The sequence below is a fragment of the Castor canadensis genome, chromosome 7, assembly GCF_047511655.1.
Source record: "Castor canadensis chromosome 7, mCasCan1.hap1v2, whole genome shotgun sequence".
In the NCBI taxonomy this organism is placed as follows: Eukaryota; Metazoa; Chordata; class Mammalia; order Rodentia; family Castoridae; genus Castor; species Castor canadensis.
In genome coordinates this window covers 145,935,695-145,955,241 of record NC_133392.1, presented here as the reverse complement: position 1 = coordinate 145,955,241, position 19,547 = coordinate 145,935,695, and the positions used below count along the sequence as shown (strand labels likewise).

General features: G+C 35.9%; 1 protein-coding gene across 3 annotated transcripts in view; it reads right to left on the bottom strand.

Moving 5' to 3' along the window:
* Positions 1 to 2,509: 2,509 nt before the first annotated feature.
* Positions 2,510 to 19,547, bottom strand: part of Hnrnpr (heterogeneous nuclear ribonucleoprotein R) — a 28,884-nt gene continuing 11,846 nt past the window's right edge. For all 3 annotated transcript variants that reach the window (XM_074081021.1, XM_074081020.1, XM_074081019.1), the window contains 6 exons: positions 12,170 to 12,346; positions 10,200 to 10,335; positions 9,698 to 9,903; positions 6,254 to 6,403; positions 3,927 to 4,048; positions 2,510 to 3,793 (listed from right to left, as the gene is read on the bottom strand). In XM_074081021.1, the coding sequence (XP_073937122.1) occupies positions 3,181 to 3,793; positions 3,927 to 4,048; positions 6,254 to 6,403; positions 9,698 to 9,903; positions 10,200 to 10,335; positions 12,170 to 12,346 (1,404 nt within the window). In that variant the 3' untranslated portion in view covers positions 2,510 to 3,180. The remainder of the gene's footprint in view (positions 3,794 to 3,926; positions 4,049 to 6,253; positions 6,404 to 9,697; positions 9,904 to 10,199; positions 10,336 to 12,169; positions 12,347 to 19,547) is intronic.

The following is a 19,547-nucleotide window of genomic DNA, read 5'->3' as shown; positions in this document are numbered from 1 at the left end:
GCATGCTGATCTTTATATAAAAAAAAAGGGTTTTTACCTCCTACATCAGAGTTCAAAGTCTAATAAGAGAAAAATACCTACTACTAGCAGAAAGCATTGGGCTTTCTTTTGCAGTAAAACCAGTAAATAAGAAAAATGAAAAACAATTATGCTGAACTCTTTTCTTTAAAAAAAGCTAACTACAGAACCATAACTCAATTTCCTTATAATTTGATCAAGTAAACTTGGATTTATTAGAAATCTGGCAACTTATTAGAACTTTTTTGCTTTTAAATAATTAAAACACCTTCATGTAAATACATACATTTAAACAACTGCTATAAATGAGTGATCAAATAAAAATTAGCATTCCATTATGGGAAGGGGTATATTTGTCATTCTTAAGAGGATACCTACAAAGAGGGCTACCTCAATCTAGGTATTACTTCCCAACACACGCTTCAGTGTAACAGACTCATAAACAAAACTTAATTGATCAGGTGGAAGGGGAAAAGATAGAAAGGTAGAACAAGTAAGCCAAATTCCTCAGAACTCATAATTTGCGCCTATTTAAAACAAAAACAGAAAAACCCTACTGCAAATGTCTAGAAGACAGACTTCCCTGTATGGACACTTTCCAGGTTTACATATTATATAGCTGGATTTATTTCTGTGAAGAGTTGAGCTCTGAATTTATTTTCTCTGAATGTTGTTACAATTGATAATTTATAAGACATCAAAAAGAAAAGCACTAAAGTAAGATTTAGTATTCATAGGGTTATACTTTTACATTAAATAAATCACAAAAGCTATACAGCAAGTATTAGAGGGAACCTCTGCAGATACATTTTTTGATTAGTGAACGGGATAGAGAGGAAGTGGCCACTTTAAAATTAAAGATATAATTGGCAATCAAAAGGATTCTGACATGGACCCTAAGTTTTACTGTTATGTTTTGCTAGGTTATTTTAGGGTAGGTGGCAGAAGCACAGTAAACTACATTTTCAGAACCACTCCAATTCCCATTCCTAATTTTCTTCATGACTTTCTAGCTTGTAACATCTAATTTTTTTAAAATAAGCAACTCAAATTTTATTTATAGATTGTTCTCTCCAAGAAAAATCAGTGCCTTATTTAGTTCTAATTTAGACTTACAGCTTCAAATTACATTCCTCAAATTTAAAAGCAGCATTAAAGAATGTTTGGTATCTTCATTTGCATACATGGGCATAAGAAAAACAACTAAATCTAAACCTTATATAAGGACCCATGTTAACTTGCAACTACTACAGACCATATAATTCCTTCGTTTTCAAAAACTAAGAGGAATATTAATAAGGCCTGTTAAATTACTATAATATGAACAAGTGAACTTGAAAAAGAAATGTAATAGATTGACTTTCATTTGCAAAAGTTGATTTTTTTTATTCGAAACAGAAGTCATGAAACCCAAAACATGATCTCAACAGGTTCACAAGGAGTTAAATGACTTACGATTTTGAAATCTAATATTGCTATCACAAAAGACACCAAACAGGAACAAAACATAAAATAATGGTAGGTCCACTTTACTTATTCCCCAATGGCTTGTATTTTTATAATTAGAGGGGTGAAGGGTAAAGCTCAGTAGTAGAGTGCATGCTGAGCACACATGCACAAGGCTCTGGGCTCAATCCCCAGCACCAAAACAAAAAATATTTTACAACTACCTAACAATAAAATGGAAGGGAAAGTTTGAAATTAACTTGAAAGTGAAAGTTTTCTATACTATAAATTTATATTCTTTGGTCCTCTCACTCAAGCAAAAAAGTCATTAGAATAAATCAGAATTTCTAAAAGAAATATAGGGAAATATAGATGTTATCATTTGGCCAACAAAAACAGCCATTAGACACAGTAAAAATGAAAAACTACAAGGTGTTAACAGAAAGTCAGAGGTATAACTGCTAAGTATTTAAAAGCCTCTCTCAGAAGGCATGATTGTTTCCCAAAGCAAATTTACATAGCAAGAGGAAATTATATTAAACCAGTAACTGAAGTGGCAGTGCCAATCATGTACACTAAAAGTGAAGTTTAGTCTGCAGTGCAAATGACGCCACAGTACTACATTTTGCTCTGTACATACATTCACTTATCCAGCAAATAAGGTCATCAGCCACAAATTCCTTGACAGAAATAATAATGTGGGTCAAACTGCAGTCTAGTTCCCCAGCCCCATTTTGTTTTAAAGCAAATTATCCAATGCCTGCAAAAATGTTCAAAAACCTTTAAAACGTTTTTGGAATAAAGGATAAAATTTCAAAATTAGAAGAGATTATGAGAGAACACCAAATCAATGAAATGCTATTTGGAATAAATACTTGAATTTAGACTAATCTTCAATTTGACATCCATGATACATGTTGGAATAGACAAGAAATTTTGCATGAATTTGATCACTCACATAGGCAGTTATACTTTGAAAACAATATTCCTTGCAAGGATTACGAATAAAATAAATGTTTTAGGACACAATTGAATTTGAAATAGGTAATGTTTTGAATAGATTTTTGAGTTTTATTGAAATCTTACATGAACAAGAAATTGGAAATACAATCACATCAAAGAACAAATTGTCACGGCTTTGACGTTTAAGCCAAACAAATTTTGTAGGGCAGATTTCAAAAAGGTGTGAAGTTATAACAATTTAAAAACACAGTTAACCTACTTCTAGGAATGCAAAACATACAATCATAGGTTATTTTCAATACAAGAAAACTTAAATTTGTTTGCTTTAATTTCTTAAAACTACTAAGACAAAGCACTAGCTTGTATTTTTATTTACAGCATACTTCATACTCCTATGTAATCTATCCCAAATCCAAAAAAATGAAACTGTCCAAACCAAAGGTTCTGCAAAATCATGATTTAACAGCTTGTTCTGAAGCTAAAATGAAGCCTGAAACGATAAAAGCATTGTAGTCCCCAGAATAAGGGAACTCTGCAAGCCCAATAATGTCCAAGAGCATTTTTGAAAAGAAGAAAAATAAAAAGACTTGAGTATATACACGATAGTGATTTCTTCAGCTCAATACAAATGGCAGCAAATTGCTACTTAAAGATGAAACAGTTAAGCCAATTGTTTTTTTTTTTTTTTTTTTGAAGAATGTAGATCTAGAGCCAATCGTATCTTGCCAGTATCATTTTCAAGCCCTCACTTGTCTATTTCCACTGTTGCCCATAAGTATCCTGATAAAATTCCTGGTTGTCATTATTGTAACCATAGTTACCAGAATAGTCACCACCTTGCTGAAGCGGCTGCTGAGCGATGGGTTGGGAGCCCCAGTTCTGTTGGTTGTTGGTCTGACGACGCTTGGAATCAGGTTGGTTGTACCCATCTGCCTTTCTCTTGCCTCCTACATTGCCCCCACGATTGCCCCGAGCTCCACGGGAACCACGGCCTCTCTGCTGTTGTGCAGGACCCCCTCTGCCACCCCTAGAGCCTCTTGGTGGTCCCAAAGGTGCCCCCCTCTGTGAATAGCCAGCTCTACCTCTTGGAGGTGGTGCTCCCCGCCCCCGTGGTGGTGGTGGAGCACCTCGCCCTCCCCTTCCTCCTCCTCTTCCTCTTACTGCATAGCCATCATCATAGCCATAGTAGGGATCTTCATAGCCTCCACGATAGTCGTGATAATCATAACCATAGTAGTCATCATAGTAATCTTCATAGCCATAGTAATCAGGAGGATAGCCATAGCCACCTCTCCCTCCACCACGACCTCGACCTCTAATTGGAGGTGGCATTCGAGGAGGAGGGTGATAGTAATAATCTTCATACCTAGCAAGGGAGGGAGAAAAGAAAAAAAAAAGCTAGTTTACTTCAAGACCCTTCCTGATTTTGTTTATTAACGTGATCTCTGTTATCAGGTTATTCCTCATTCAAAAACATGTCTACTAGAACATAAACTCACGCAGTGCTTCTGGAAGCCTGTCTAGCAGCTTGGCGCTCTTTCCTTTTCTTGTCTGGTGGCTTAGCTAAAACTATTTCAATTTCTTCCCCTTCTATTTCTTTTCCATTCATTTCATCCATAGCCTATGTGAAATTAGAAAAATAAATTTATTTTATAAGAAACAGTACCTTGAAATAAAACAAGATAAATGTGTTATTTAATATACTTGGTGAATAATTTCACAATTAATTTGCAAGATTAATATAGCCAGAAAAAAAATTTTAAAAAGTACTCCTTTCCCTCCCTTATCTTTTCATATATAAATTACATTGAGAATAAAGCTGGTATCTTCATATTATATTTTAAAAGCTAACAGAGCTGCTTATTACTGCTCCTTAATTCTAAATACCTAACTTCTTAAAGTTTAGCCCTATTAAAGAAACAAATCCTTGCCAAGAAAAAAAAAAAAGCCAACATTCATTCAAACCAGACAAAAATAAATTCCTCAGGTGTCAAGTTTTCACACAAACATGATATTCAACGTACAGGTCTTACACTGTTCCTACACAAAAATTTCAAGGATGTGAACTGCAAGCAAGATTACTGAGCATTATCAGTGAAATTCAACAAGACACTCACAACACTTAACCTGGAATATTCTTTGCCTGAGCAGTTATAAGTAAAGCTCAGAAAAGGCTAAGACTCACACAATCACCAAGAAGGCAGGAACCTTGAATTCTCAGTTCTAGTCCTTTACTTCTACTGTTGTACTCCGCAACTTCTGCCATACTTATAGTTTCAGTTCATTAGTAATAAAATGTTTCCGCTTCACATTTTTATCCATCCCCCCACCCCTGAGTATACATTATAAAATGCTTTAATCATACAGAATGTTCCAGTGGTTTACAAGTATTTAGATGAAAATTAGTCTTTTTGATTTCAATTTTTGCCTTTTACCATCCCAGATTTGGGCTGCTTCAACTAAAGCAACTAAAGAAGTCTATGGGCTGGTGGAGTGGCTCAAGTGATAGAGTGCCTGCCTAGCAAGCATGAAGCCCTGAGTTCAAACCCCATACTACCAAAAAAAAAAAAATTATAATGCTAAAGAAGTCTACTAAAGCTTTCTGATATAAGGCTGGGGATGGGCTCAGTGATAAAGTGCTTGCCTAGCATGCCTAGGGTTGATCTCCAGCAACACACATATACACACACAGAGCTTCTGGTTATAAACAAAAGAACCAGAAATTTCATAATCTCTTAGATTTCCTTGGCAAACCATCCTTTAGTTCTCATAAATATTTTCAGTTCTTGCAAATATTTCCTATTAGGTCATTCAATTATTTTAATACCAACAGAATCAAAAAGAGTATTTAGAAAGCACTATGTAAACTCATTAGTTACCTGTGTTTTATACCATTGGAAATTTCAGAAATCATACATTAAAAGAAAACTGGATTACATACAAGCTATGAATTTTGTGTGTACTACTCCCTCACTAGAACCTGTAAGTACTCAAGTCAACTATACACCCGGGATGGTGGGATAGCTCCATCATGGAGCACCTGGTATTCTGGACTTGGGTTTGATCCCCAGCCCCTCAGAAACAAACAAAAGACCCTACACTAGTAAAATATTTTATGAGGCCTGTTTTAAAGCAGTAGCCTGGTCAGGGGGGAAAACGTTCAAATTACAAGTGGTAATACACTACCAACAGACCATGTAGAAAGAGAGCCAAATTTGAGTCACTAGCATTTTGGATCCATTGATTATATAAAATAGATTGTTTTTTGTCTTATGTTCCTGTCCAGGGAATGGGACAGAGGCAAGAAGAAACTGGACATTTCACCCATTAAAGATGCTGCTAATCTGTTAGTAAAAGAAAGCAGCAGCATATCCAGATCTCATGGTCTAGATGCCATATAAAAATACTTTTTTCACACTTTGAATAACCACTGAAGTAGCCTGTATTGTACAGCAGCTATTATATCTTGTAATATTTCCAAGATGTATTAGACTGACAAAAACAATAGACATATTAAAAAATAACTTACCTGAGATCACAAACTCAGTAATAATCTGGCTTTGGAGTCTTACCCGTTAAATACTGTTGCTATACTGTTTAAAAAAGAAAAGTTCCAGAGTTTGGCACAAGCTAAAAACCAGAACTCTGGGTGTGACTCAGTGGCAGACCATTTGTCTAGCATATATAAGGCCCTGGGTTCCATCCCCAGAACCATAATTTAAAAAGCTAAAAAGCAATTTTATTTCTATTTTAAAAGTTCCTATGTATTAACCAAGTTTCAACAACAAAATTAAAATATCAAGAAGAAAAATTTCAAAATTTCTACCTTAACAGCTGCTCCTCTGTCTTCAAAATGAACAAATGCATAATCTTTCAACTTCTTTACTCTTTCGAGTTTTCCAAATTCAGAAAATGACTTTTCCAATATTTCTTCTGTGACTGTAGTAGCCAAGTTTCTCACAAATAAAACTTTCACCTGATAACAATAAATACACAAAATTGGCACTGACTACTTAATTTTAGCTTAAGTCTTAAAAGCATTTCTTCCTGTCTTCATGGCACATTTTTCTTCTCCAAAGCATTAACTGGTAAAAGCCATATAAGTACAAGAAACTGTCCAGAAATTAATTCTGACATTAGTTACCAATTTATTTAGTTTTTTTAAAACCAATTTATATAAATTATTGGTCCCTGCTGTCTCCTACCCATAATTAAAGCCATCTAATACACGTGAATAAATCTTTAAGGAACCAATACGTAATTGTTACTAAGTTAATTCACAAATTTAACATGGTTCCTAAGTCCCCCCAAAACAAGGTCTTCTGTTTTCACCCCAGAACTAAATTAACTTTCTAAAGTCCATATGAATAATAAATAAGCAAAAATTGCTAGGGGGTGGGTACTAAAATCTAGAAAATAATCCTACCAGGTATAAACACACTGTAATACCTAAGGCACTGAACAAGAGTAGTGTAAGTGAGAAATCTGGCCCATACTTCACAATGTACACAAAGACACACTCCAAACAGATCAAAAATTAAATAAAGGAGAGACTGTGAAAGTATCAAAAGAAAACAAGGATGGTTCTGTTATATAGTACTGGAGTAGGGATGGCCTTCTGACTTAAAACCTAATAAAAATCAGATATAGAAGTGATACATTCAACTAATAAATAGCTTCTAAATAGCAAAAAACATAAGCAAAATCAAAAAATAAATGACAAATATGAAAAAAAAATTTGCAACTTCCATCACAAAGAGATACTCTAAAATAAGCACCAGAAAATAAAAGAAGGCTCAACAAATGAATAGAAAAATATGTGAAATTCATGACTACATGGTTCATTCAAAGAAACACAAATGGTCCTTCAAGCATATTAAATACACACACACACTCACACACATATGTAAGACATTTATTATTAGATTGGCAAAAGACTGAAATTTGATCACAAGCTATTTTGTCAAGAATTAGGAAGAACTCCTATAGAGAATATGGCAGTATTTTATACTCACAGATGGATTTACTCCTTGGTCTACAATTCTAAGAGTTTATCCCACTAACATATATGCACTTATATCAACTGACATGACAGAAGCTTATTCACTACAGCAATAACAAAGATTACAAACAGCCCAATGTCCAGTTGATTGAATATACTAAGTACATCTACAGAATAGAATGTTATATAGCCATTAAAAAAACCCCAAAACTAGGAAGAACTCTATGAGCTGATACTGAGAAGCTGCCAGAATCCACGGTAGGTAAGACATACTTTTTCTCCCAATTTTTCACATCTCCAAAATCAGGATACAACTTACAGTCAATACAATAAGCAATCACTTTGCCAGTTTAATTAGTAGTATCTTATTATTTTAAGTGGTATATATAATAATGATGTACTTTCTTAGAACTAATGAAATAGAATGGTGAAGAAAGCAAGCATGTATCTGTGAATACAGGAGACTATCAACAACCATTCATGCAAAAATTAAGGAAAATAAATATAATCATATTAGCCTTACTTATCTAAGGAAATACTAAAATGATAACCTACAGTACCAACTGGATGCTTTCTAGGAGACAAGGGGAAATGACAGATATGGGGATTAGGGGAAGAAGTACGACTTCTTTGTTTATACTTCTCTATGTATTTTTTTATTTTTGAACAAGGAAATATATTACCTATTAGTGCACCCACTGAACGAATAGTTGCCTCAGATAAAGGTTATATGAATAAAATGGATTTGGGGAGAAGATATTAATTCAAGGGGGAGGGGAACAAACACATTTCACTTCTATCCCTTCTGTTTTATTTTTCTCAATGTCAGATTGAGGTCTAGCCTTTACTTTAGATAGGCCCCCACCGATTTATTCACCTTTGAAAACAATGCTTTATTTTTTGTGGTACTAGGGATCAAACCCAGGGCCTTAAGCATGGTAGGCAAATGCTTTACCACTGAGCTACACCCTAAGCCTAAAAAAAAAAGAAAAACTCAGTATACATCATTCTACTAAGAAACCATAATGTACTATGTAAAAATTACTTCTTGTGCTGGGGGCATAGCTCATTGGTAGAAGTGCTTGTGTAGCATGCAAGAGGCTCTGGGTTTGATTTTAGGATTGCCAAAAAAATTAGTTTCAGTTTCTTGGAATTGTGTGTCAGATGTGGAGCGGGGGGGGGGGGGGGGGGGGAAGCATGGGTGGGGATTTAAGGTTATGGCTTGTGTGGTAAAGTGCACTTGCTAGAATTCCTGGGGTTAATTCCCAGTACTGCCCCCAAAAAATTCAGTGGAGGTCTGGGATATAGCTCAGCGGTAAGAGCATTTGCCTAGCATGTGGAAAGCTCTGGGTTGCACTATAAAAAAAAGAAAAGAAAAAAATTAAATGTTCAATAGGAAAGAGGGTCTCTTTAAGGAAGATACACATAGGTTCTTAGGTTCTGGTTGACTACAAAAGTGACCCAACTTGGCAAAGGATTTTCAATGAATTGTAACACTGACAGAATAAAAAGCATCAGCTTTACTCTAATAGATAAACTTTTTCCCTCAATTAGAAAACAAGCTAGGGCCGGGTGCCCTCATGCCTGTAATCATAGCTAATCAGGAGGCAAAGATCAGGAGGATCATGGTTTGAAGCCAGCCTGGGCAAATAGTACACGAGACCCTATCTCAAAAAAACCCTTCACAAGAAAGGGCTGGTGGAGTAGCTCAAGGTGAAGGCCAAGTTCAAACCCCAGTACTACAAAAAAAAAAAAAAGAACATGCTAGGCTTCCCTGTAATCCCAGCACCTAGGAGGCTAAGGCAGGAGGATTGCAAGTTTGAGGCAAATCTGGGCTACACAGTGAGTTCCAGGACAGTCTTGGTTACATAACAAAACCAAGTCTTCAAAAAGATAGTATGAAGATTGTAATTTAAAATCGCCAAAATGTTACTTCTCTCTTTATTCAAGAAGACCTTGTCTTTTTTAAACCTCTGTATCCTTGTGGTGCCTAGTAGTAAAAATATCAAATATCCAATGTGTACAGAATACTTAATTGAAAGGATCTAATTTTGGTTCCTTTGGTTTATGTGACCTGCAAGAAAAGAAATGGTTAATGGACATTCATGGATACCAAGACAGACTATTTCTTCAGTGCCAAGTCAGCTCCTGAGCTAAGCAGTAATAGTCAAGAGCTACAGTTTGTATGTATCATCAGAAAGTTTGAGCTTCCTTCTAAATACAGAATTGAAATGATAACCCTACCCCACTCCAAGCAGCTGCATTTACCTTAGCCATGACTTCTGGATCTGGTTCTTCCACAGGGTCAGCCCATTCAACTGTCACTACATTTCCCCATACTTTGACTTTTCCACTCATCAGCCGGCGTCTGGCTTGTGCTGCTGACTTGTGATCTTCATATTCGAGGAAGCAGAACCCCCGATTCTTCTTTTTGTCATCAGGTTGATGATAGAGAATAACGTCCACCAAACCCTCTGTTAAACCAACAGCCAGATATATAAGCCAAAAGCATCCACCACACATCTAGCGATATATAGCTCCTTTTTTAGTACTTATATTTACAAATAATACAACAGAAGGGGAAATTCCATGAAATCAAGAATATAAGGGAGTTTATTTGGTCCAAATTACTATAAAGCAGAAAGGAAACAATTTAGACACAGGAGACATGCATTCTTACTTTAAAACATGGCTCCTTGTTTAGTACTTTATTTATAAATAATATAATAGATTTCTCAAAACTAACTTCTAAATACATTTTTTGTTTTACCTGTGACTTTACTGAATTCTTCCAGGATGTTCTCTTTAGTCTTATTCTTTGGAATGGACCCAACAAAAAGTCTGTTGTTTGCCACAGAAATGCACACTCCAAGGTGTTTACCAGGGCGAATTTCATAGCTGTCACACTGCAAGGAAGAAAAGAACCAGAGACCCCCCCAAACCACCTCAAACTGAGGACAACTGATCTTAATTTTTAAAACCCCACATTTTAAGGTCAAGCACTCCCTGCTTCATTAACTCACCGTGTTCCCTCATACTTGCCACAGTAACAATATAAATCTCACTGTTACCGTTTCTCCATATAAAAAGAACTCAAGGTTATTTATATTTTAAAATATCTTATTTCAGGCCTGGTAGAATGGCTCAAGTGGTAGAGCGTTTGCCTAGCAAGTGTGAAACCCTGAATTCAAACCTTGGTGATGTCAAAAAATACATATCTCTTATTTCAAGTTGGGCACAGGGGCTCATGCCCGTAATCCTAACCACGTGGGAGGCTCAGATCTGAAGAATTGTTGTTCTAGGCCAGCCTGAGCAAAAAAGTTTGTGAGAACCATTTCAACCAATAATTGAATGTGGTGGTATGCACCTGTCATCCCAAACTATCCAGGAGGCTGGGATCAGAAGAATCATGATTTTGGACCAGCATGGGCAAAAGTTAAGACCCCATCTTAACTGAAAAAAACTGAGTGTGGTTGTGCATACCTGTCAGCCTAGGATCAGTGGCAAACAAACAAACAAAAATCTAATTTCACATTTTATCTATCTGAAAACTCATTAATTATTCAGGGTCCTTGGAGATGAAATCAGATACAGATAAGCCATAATCAGAACAATATATAAAGAAACAACTATAATTAATCAATGCAAAAGAAATTCAAAAAGTTAAAAGTTAGCGAGATCAATCTCAACCGATAAAAAGCCATGCAGGGTGGTTTGTAGCAAAGTGGGTCTGGGCATGAAAGTAAAACCCTACTTGAAAAACAAAGCAAAAAGGGCTGGTGGCATGGCTCAAGAGCAGCTAGCAAGCACAAACCCCTGAGTTCAAACCCCAATACCAGCCCCTCCAGCAAGAAAAAAAAAAAAAAAAAAAAAAAGAGAAAGAGAAAATAAGGCTTTGAAAAGTTCTTATTACAAGTTTGAAGGGAAAATTCGTAATAGAAACTAGTATTTATATAACCAAAAAGTCTTGATATGAGGTTACTGTTCTGGAAGGAAAAGAAGTGTTATACATTACATAAGCCCTTAGATGTTAGCAAGAATACGCACACAAAAAAAGTGTCACTGTTACTTGAACACACTGAGATGGTTGTTATCTTCAATACAGCAGGAGTAAAGATATAATCTACCGAACTCTGTTATGACTGCTGCTCTAATAAGCACAAAATAGCAAAAAGCTCTGGAGAAAGGAAATTACCAGAGGGCAGGCTATTAAATTGTAGGAAAGGAGAGAAAGATTAAAGACCAAAGGACTCAGTAGCTTGGAAACAAAAAGAATTAGAAAATAAAACAAATTGTACATTCAGGTTATAACAAAAATAAAACAGATTCACAACCATTTCCTATACTGAGTCCTAAAAACTGATCATCCAGTTATGTTCTGCAGAACCACTTCAGCCTTCATTATATTTTTATCAATCCTAAAGTTCAACTGCATTGAAGTTTACATTGCTTTTTTCTAAAACCAAAGGAAAAAACTGCTAAAGCTAAATACTTTAATGAATCTTTTGATCGTAACCTACTAGATTAATTTAATTACCTTAAAATTACGGAAACTTTATACATCATTTTATAGTCAGAAAAAATATAAAGTAAAGGTCATATATCAACTCAGTAAATACAAAAACATTCAAGTAAGTAACTAAAGAAGACCAAACAATGCTAATTGCGATTAATTTTTGAATTGAGATTTATTCTCTGAAGCAGTAACTTGCTGGACAGAAGTATTTGCTTATCACATACCAGTTTAACAGCTTCCTGGGCAGCTTCCTTTCCACAGAAGGTGATGAATGCATACCCTCTGTTCTGACCAGACAGTGGATCCATCATGAGACGTAAATCCCAAATGGGACCAGCCTTCTCAAAAAGGGGCACCAATTCATCCTCATATAAATCTCTTGGTATTTTACCTACAAAGACCTGAAATAAAACCTCCTTATTAGAATCCAATGTAAGAATTCCATTTTAGAAACACAAAGCCTTCCTACCTTCTTTTTAGGAAGTAACGGCATTAGATGGTTGAGGGCAATTTGAATCCTACAGTGGATTTAATAGCCAATCATAATTTTTATAACCTCAAGGTTATCAAATAGTAGTCTAACTGAAAACTGGACACTAATAAAACTGTAGAAAGTGGACTAACAACTTTAGATTCCAGATTTTTATTTGTCTTTTTTCTCATAAAAACGAAAGGCATGATATGTATCTTTATGGAAATATAACACCTGTATTAAAAAAAGTAACTTAATGAAACACTGATATGGTCATCATCACGTTTTTCCAACTCTAAAACTTTATTATTTAAACAACCTTGTTATAAAAAAATTTCTTTGAGCTTGGTATTGTTATGTTGTCCAGGCTGACCTTGAACTCTTGGGCTCAAGTGATTCTCCCACCTTAGCCTCCCAAGTAGCTCGGACTATAGCTACACACCATTATGCTTGCCCAGGATATTAAAATGTAAGGTACAGAAAATTTTTTTTAACCATTTGAACAATCTGTGATTTATCTTTAATTATAAAATTACATAGTAAGTAGGGTTAAGTTATAATATAGAATAATTAAAATTAAACAGTAAAAAACTCAGTATTTATTATCAGACTCCAATTTTCTTCAACTTTCTGCAACATCAACATTAATTTTTTGTGTTAAAACATTTGCAATCCACACACAAAACTGAACAAGTAAACTAGTATTTACATGAGAGACAGTTCCTGGTAATACTCACATCAGTATTTCACATTCTGAACAACGGCCCGAACCATGGTAACTAACAAAGTAGTAATAGCAATCTAAAATATGCTAAAATTACTACTAGGGCTGGGAATATAGCTCAGAGGCGGGGCACCTGCCTAGCATGCACAAAACCCTTCTGGGTTCAGTCTCTACTACTGCAGGGAAAAACTGAAATTACTAGACATAAAACTTAGACTCTAGCACAGCTATGCTCTCTTGAGACAATTCTTTCCAAAGTAATCAGACTCACTTTCTTAACTATCTGGTCAAACTTGAAGTCTTTTGAATCTCTACATGATTCTCATACAGCAGTTATTCCAATTTTTCTATCTCCTTGATGTCTCCAATCCTCATGCACAGCCTCCTCCTTCACTGAATTTTCTTCAGTTTTACCAAATCCTACAATCATATAGTCATCTTCCAGATGTTTATCCCAAGAGCTAATTCTGCATCTCCAGCTACCTGTTAAACAATTCCTCTTGGTTGTCCACATTTTGTCTCTGACCACCAAAGTGTAGCAATACTAATTTTTTGGTTTTTGAGTATGTATTACAGATATATGCATACACATACATGAATATATATATCAGAATAATGGTTAACAGTGGTCAGCAATGAAGGCAAAATCTGTTCTAATTTTATTTCCCTTAATTATATCATCTAAACATCTATAATGAATATATGTTTGTAACAAATGTTTCTATTTGCCAAAAATCAAAATGACTCAAACTCCCCCACCCCACCCTGCCACCAGGGTCCAGTGAGTTCCACACTGGCCTCAAATTTCCAACCATCCTCCCTCAGCCTTCTGAGTGAGTGGCCATTCCTGGCTTCCATTTCTTTTTAGGAGACCCTAATTTCTGCTGTTCTCTTCACCAGTCCCCCCAACCCTCACCCTTGGTGACTGAGGAATACTTCTATAAACAGTAAACTCGTATACCTTCAATCCCTCCCATTACCATCTGCATCTAATTAAAGATCAGTTTAACATGGTTCCATGATATAATGCCTCACCTGTAAAGACAAACGGCTCCTTCCCTACGCAGAACTTGTCTAAGTCTTTCATGAGACAAATAATCATTTATACCTTAGACTCGTGTGCCATATTATTTTTCTAGATTCTAGAAATATAGTGACTATTACATACAAAGTCTGGGCATTCATGAGATTACAGATAGAAATATAACAAAAATATCATTTCAAGAGGTATTAAGAAAAAAAAATAAAACAAAGAACAACAAAAAAGGGGTAAGTGATGCTGTATTTTCAGTGAAAGGTAAATGTGAGCTGAGATCTAAGAGAGAAAACGAAGTAATATCTGAGGAAAGAACACTCTAAATCAAGGAGTAAGTACAAAAGATAGAACACACAGGTCATATTTGAAGAACAGAACAATAGGCTGAAGGCTGGAATGGAAGGTCCATGGAAGGGAGGAAGAATGGGACCAAATTAAGTTAAACCCTGGTTAGGAGTTTAAGCTGTTTTTCAGATGTTATTAGGAAGCCATTAGAGCAACTGGGTGGAAAATGAACTGCATGGAGAAACAGGCTGACCAGTGAGGTTAACAGGGCAAGATATATTGATGGCCTGACCTAGCAAGGTGATAGCGATGAAGTCAGTAAGGATGAGGGAAATGACGGGTGTTAAGTTATATTAGATTCAAATCTACGTTTTAGTTATATTAGATTCAAATCTACGTTTTAGTTACCTCAGTGAGTCTCAATTTCCTCAAATGGAAATAATACCAGCAAGAAGGTTTCAACATGTGTGGCAGCAAAGAGCCACGTCTTATTTCTTATTTTATTCCCTGCACTGAACACAGTGCCTGGGACATAATAGTTGTTCATCTTTAATTATTATTTTTTTGGTGGCTGGATTTGAATTCAGGGCCTGTGCTTGCTAGGCAGGCACTCAACCACTTGAGCCACTCCACCAGTCAACAGTTGTTCATCTTTAAAAGTGTGAATAAGTATCTCCTTCATACTTTACATGCTAGATTCCATTCCTTCTCTCATCTTCGAGAACATCTGCTCCGGCAACAATTTATCATCAATTTTCTTGTTCTGCTGTATCTTTCCCATCAGCACACAAATGTTTTACCATTTTTCTGTTACAATTTCAGCAGAAATATATTCTGACTCTTTAATTCATTCAAGATATTGTCCTATATCTCTGCCACCTTTTGTAGCACAATTCCTCCACAGAGCTGTATGTATTTGCTGTCTCAAATTCCTCACCTCCAACTCTATTGAATCTTCTCTGAATCTGGCTTTTACCTGAATTCTTGTCAAAGTCACTAATAACCTCCACATTGCCACAACCCAGAGTCAATCCTCAGTCCTCAATCTGACCAGGTACTCCTGTGAAAACTTTATTCAGTTGATTTCTAGAATCCCATGCTCCTGGTTTTTCCATCACCTCACTGGATCTTTCTTCTGTCTCCTTTCCTGGTTCTTCGCCATCTCCCTAAACTAAACGTTGGAAGGCTGAAACACTTCCTTGATGATCACATCCAAACCATGGTTTTCAAATATTATATAGATGCTTATAATTCCCACATTTATAATCTCTAGCTAGATTTCTCCCCCATACTCCAGGCTCATATAAGCAATTGTTCACTTAAAAGCTCCACTTGGATGTGTAACAGACATCTAACTCATAACTGTCCAGATCTGACCGGTCTTTTAACCCTGGTTTTTCTTCTCTAGTTTTCTTCATTTCAGAAAATGGGAAATCCATCCTTTTAGCTGCTCGGGTCAAAAGCCTTGAAGTCATCTTGGTTATTTTTTCTCATATGCCCAACCTGTCAATAAATCCAGTTAGATCTGCCTTTAAAATATCCAGAATCAGACTGGAGGTGTGGCTCAAGCAGCAGAGCACCTGCTTTGCAAGTGCAGAGCCCTGAGTTCAAGTCCTAGTCCCACAAAAAAAAGTGTAAAATACCCAGAATCTGACTACTTTTCACCAGATTAAGCTACACTGTCCAGTGTATCAACCATGTAAAAGAACACTCATAGCTAAAAGAAAGATACTGATGATACTGACAGAAGGTATCCTGAAGCAAGAAATACACAAGCATGCTTAGTATTAATTCTGAAAGGCTCTCTGGCCTTATCTGGTTAGAGGATTTTTTTATGAGTTTGTACTTACGCATTTCAAAATTGTTTGAGGGTGGAGGGAGAGACTGGAGGTGTAGCTAAGTAGTAGAGCATGTGCTTATTATGCATGAGGCCCTCTGTCCAATCTTCAGTACAAAAGAGGAAAAAAAAGTTCTTGGAACCAAGTTTTCCTTCATGTTTCTATTCATATAATGCAATGGTGTTCAGTAAGTACATATTTCATCATTCATATTTTCTCTCTATCCAATACAAATACATGTAAAACAAAGAAAAAGAACACACAGTGGCCCTGAAAATACATACAACACATAGCTAAGTGTTGGACAGTTGTGCCTTTATTTTTAGAACCAGACAAGTTTGCTTCATCAAGCTAAACTAAAATAAAAAAGTCTGCATTTTCACTGGCGGAGAGGTGAAAGCAGGAGTAGCACTAGCAAGAGTAAGGACCTGAGTTCAAACCCCAGTACAGCAAAAAATAAAATGAAATAAAAAAAAAAGCTGGTCTATCCAGAAAAGTCTTTATTTTCAAGAAAAGTAATTTAAGGATTGGCTTACATAAAAGAGTCACAAAACAAGCTCTTTATAATAAAAATCCAACTTGTAGATTTTCCATACAAACAATATTTGACTTTGAAAGAAACACCAAATTTGTGGTCAATAAAATCCCCAATATTATAAACTACTAGACTTCACAGTAGAAGATATCTGGTTATCTGAGAAATAGGAAATAGACATATTTCAGAACCAATTTAACTTAAAATTTAAAGTAAGTCTAAAGGCTGGGGCATAGCTCAAGTGGTAGAATACCTGACTAGCAGACCCTGAGTTCAGACTCCAATATTGCAAGGGAGAGAAAAAGAATTCAAAAAGCTAATAAAATAACTTTTCAAAAATGATTTCACCATTGCTCCTTTTAAAGTTTTAATTAACTAAGATGAAAGAGAAATATTTTCTTTTTATTAGCCTATTGGTGTCTGAGCCCTTCTGGCTGTATGTGACCTGTTCAGAGTAAGCACTCAGCCATGTTCAGGTAACCCTCTCCCTCCAGAGCCAACAGAATCCAGTGAAGGCCGTAACAACAGTTCTTTCTTTACTTGCTAGTCATCAAAGCTTGGAGAATGTAGGTGTCTATAGTCTATCCATACAGCACTTCAGCAGTAACAAAGAACGCCCTCTTAAAGAGGGAAGGGGAGGAATCAAGAGAAGTAACCAGGTAGTTCAACATCTTTTGGGTGTAGACTAGGGTTCTCCCATTATTCAGTTATTATTTAAGTTTGCTAATTAGCAAACACATTTTCTTCTCACACATAATTCAATTCAGGTGCTACAAAGTCATATACTTTAAGATCAAGCTGAACGCTGGTGGCTCACACCTATAATCCTAGTGACTCAGGAGGCAGAGATCAGGAGGATCGTGGTTTGAAGTCAGCCCAGGCAAATAGTTCCACAAGACACTATCTAGAAAAACCCTTCACAAAACAGAGCTAGTGGATTGGCTCAAGGTGAAGGCCATGAGTTCAAGCCACAGTACCACAAAAAACAACAACAAAACCCAAATATAATGGTTCTAAACAACCTCCATTAGCAAAACAAAGAATGACCTACCATTTCCTTTTGGGTGGGGGGAGAGGCTGCAGTTCAAACTCAAGGCCTCACACTTGGTAGGCAGGCATTGTATCATGTGAGCCACTCTGCCAGCCTTTTGTCTTGGGTATTTTCGAGACAGGGTCTTACAAACTTTTTGCCCTGGCTGGCTTCAAACTGTGATCCTCCTGATCTCTGCTCCCAAGTAGCTAGGATTACAGGTATGAGCCACCAGTGCCTGGTTCCTACCATTTCTTTTTAATTCCTCGATAGAAGAGTATCAGTTCTGTGCTCTTCAAACATATAAGAATTTATCATAGCCAGGTATAGTGGCTTTTCCTTAATACCAGCTGCATGGGAGGCTGAAGTGGGAGGACCACTTGAGCCCAGGAGATAGAGACAACCTGGGCAACATAGTAGTAAGATTCCACCACAAAAACGAAAAGATAGAATTTACCAAATAGCATAACCTCCGTAAACGTTAAATTTATATTAATGGAAACAAAACAGAACTTGCTTCCCAGAACAGATGTACAATACTAGCTACAGAAAATAGGAGATAGTATAACCATATTGGATGTGAGAACCCAGGCAGAGTAAAATTAAAATTAACACCTATCATTCATGTATTTTTAAAATCTCAGAATAATGCTTAGCAACGTCTATTAATGTGTTCTCACCTAGAGGTATAATTTATAGTAGATTCTATCCAGACAGGAGACCTAATAGTCCTTTCCTAACTTAATTTTAATACTGCTACATTCTCAGGCACCCACCCTAATTTCAACCTCAATTAAGATCTAAAATTTTTTTACTAGTAACTGTAACGATGCAAAAACCTGACAGCATTAAAAATGACACCAATTAGAATCAATTTGTTTGTTAAATCTATCAGTAATACATTAAAAACCTCGTATTTTTCAAAACTTTAAGTTCAATAAGTATAGGCCAAATCTCATGAAATTTGGCTGCATGAAAAGAATCCAAAACTTTACACCAGGATTTTGCTGTAACAAATTTCTTGGTAGGCAGCTTAGGCACACTACATGATCTCATATAGGGATCCTGTTATTTTGTAATAACATTTTATAGGAAAATTCATCTTTGTCCTAAAGAGGTAATCAGACATAAAAGATATACAATGTTTACAATTTACATAACTATTTGTATCTAATTACTTAAAATACTTTATCCAATTAAACAGTTCAAATGTATCTAGTAAAATCTTAAGAATACTAGCAAACGTCTACATAAAGCATAAGTTAAGTCTCCCATTAGTGAGTTCATTAATGAAACCAGTCAAATAGGCTACGTAGAAACAGGAAGATCACAAGTTCAAGACCAACCCGAGCTTCACAGAGACCCTGTATTAAAAGAAGAAAGAAAAAGGATACAACCAACTAATTTGTGTGTTTGCTTTGTTTTGTTTTTTTGAGACACTATCTCTCTGTGTAGCCCAGGCTACACACTATATATCCCAGGCTGACTTCAAACTCGTAATACTACTGCCTTATCCTCCTGAGTGCTGAGATATGCCACTATGCCTAGTCAACTAATTTTACACAAGGTTGTACTGGACATTGTGAAAAACAAAAAGATTACATAGACTTAATTGTTAAAAGATTTTATAACTAGTTGAAGAAATGAAGCTAAGAAATGTTAACAACTGGGAAATACTAGCA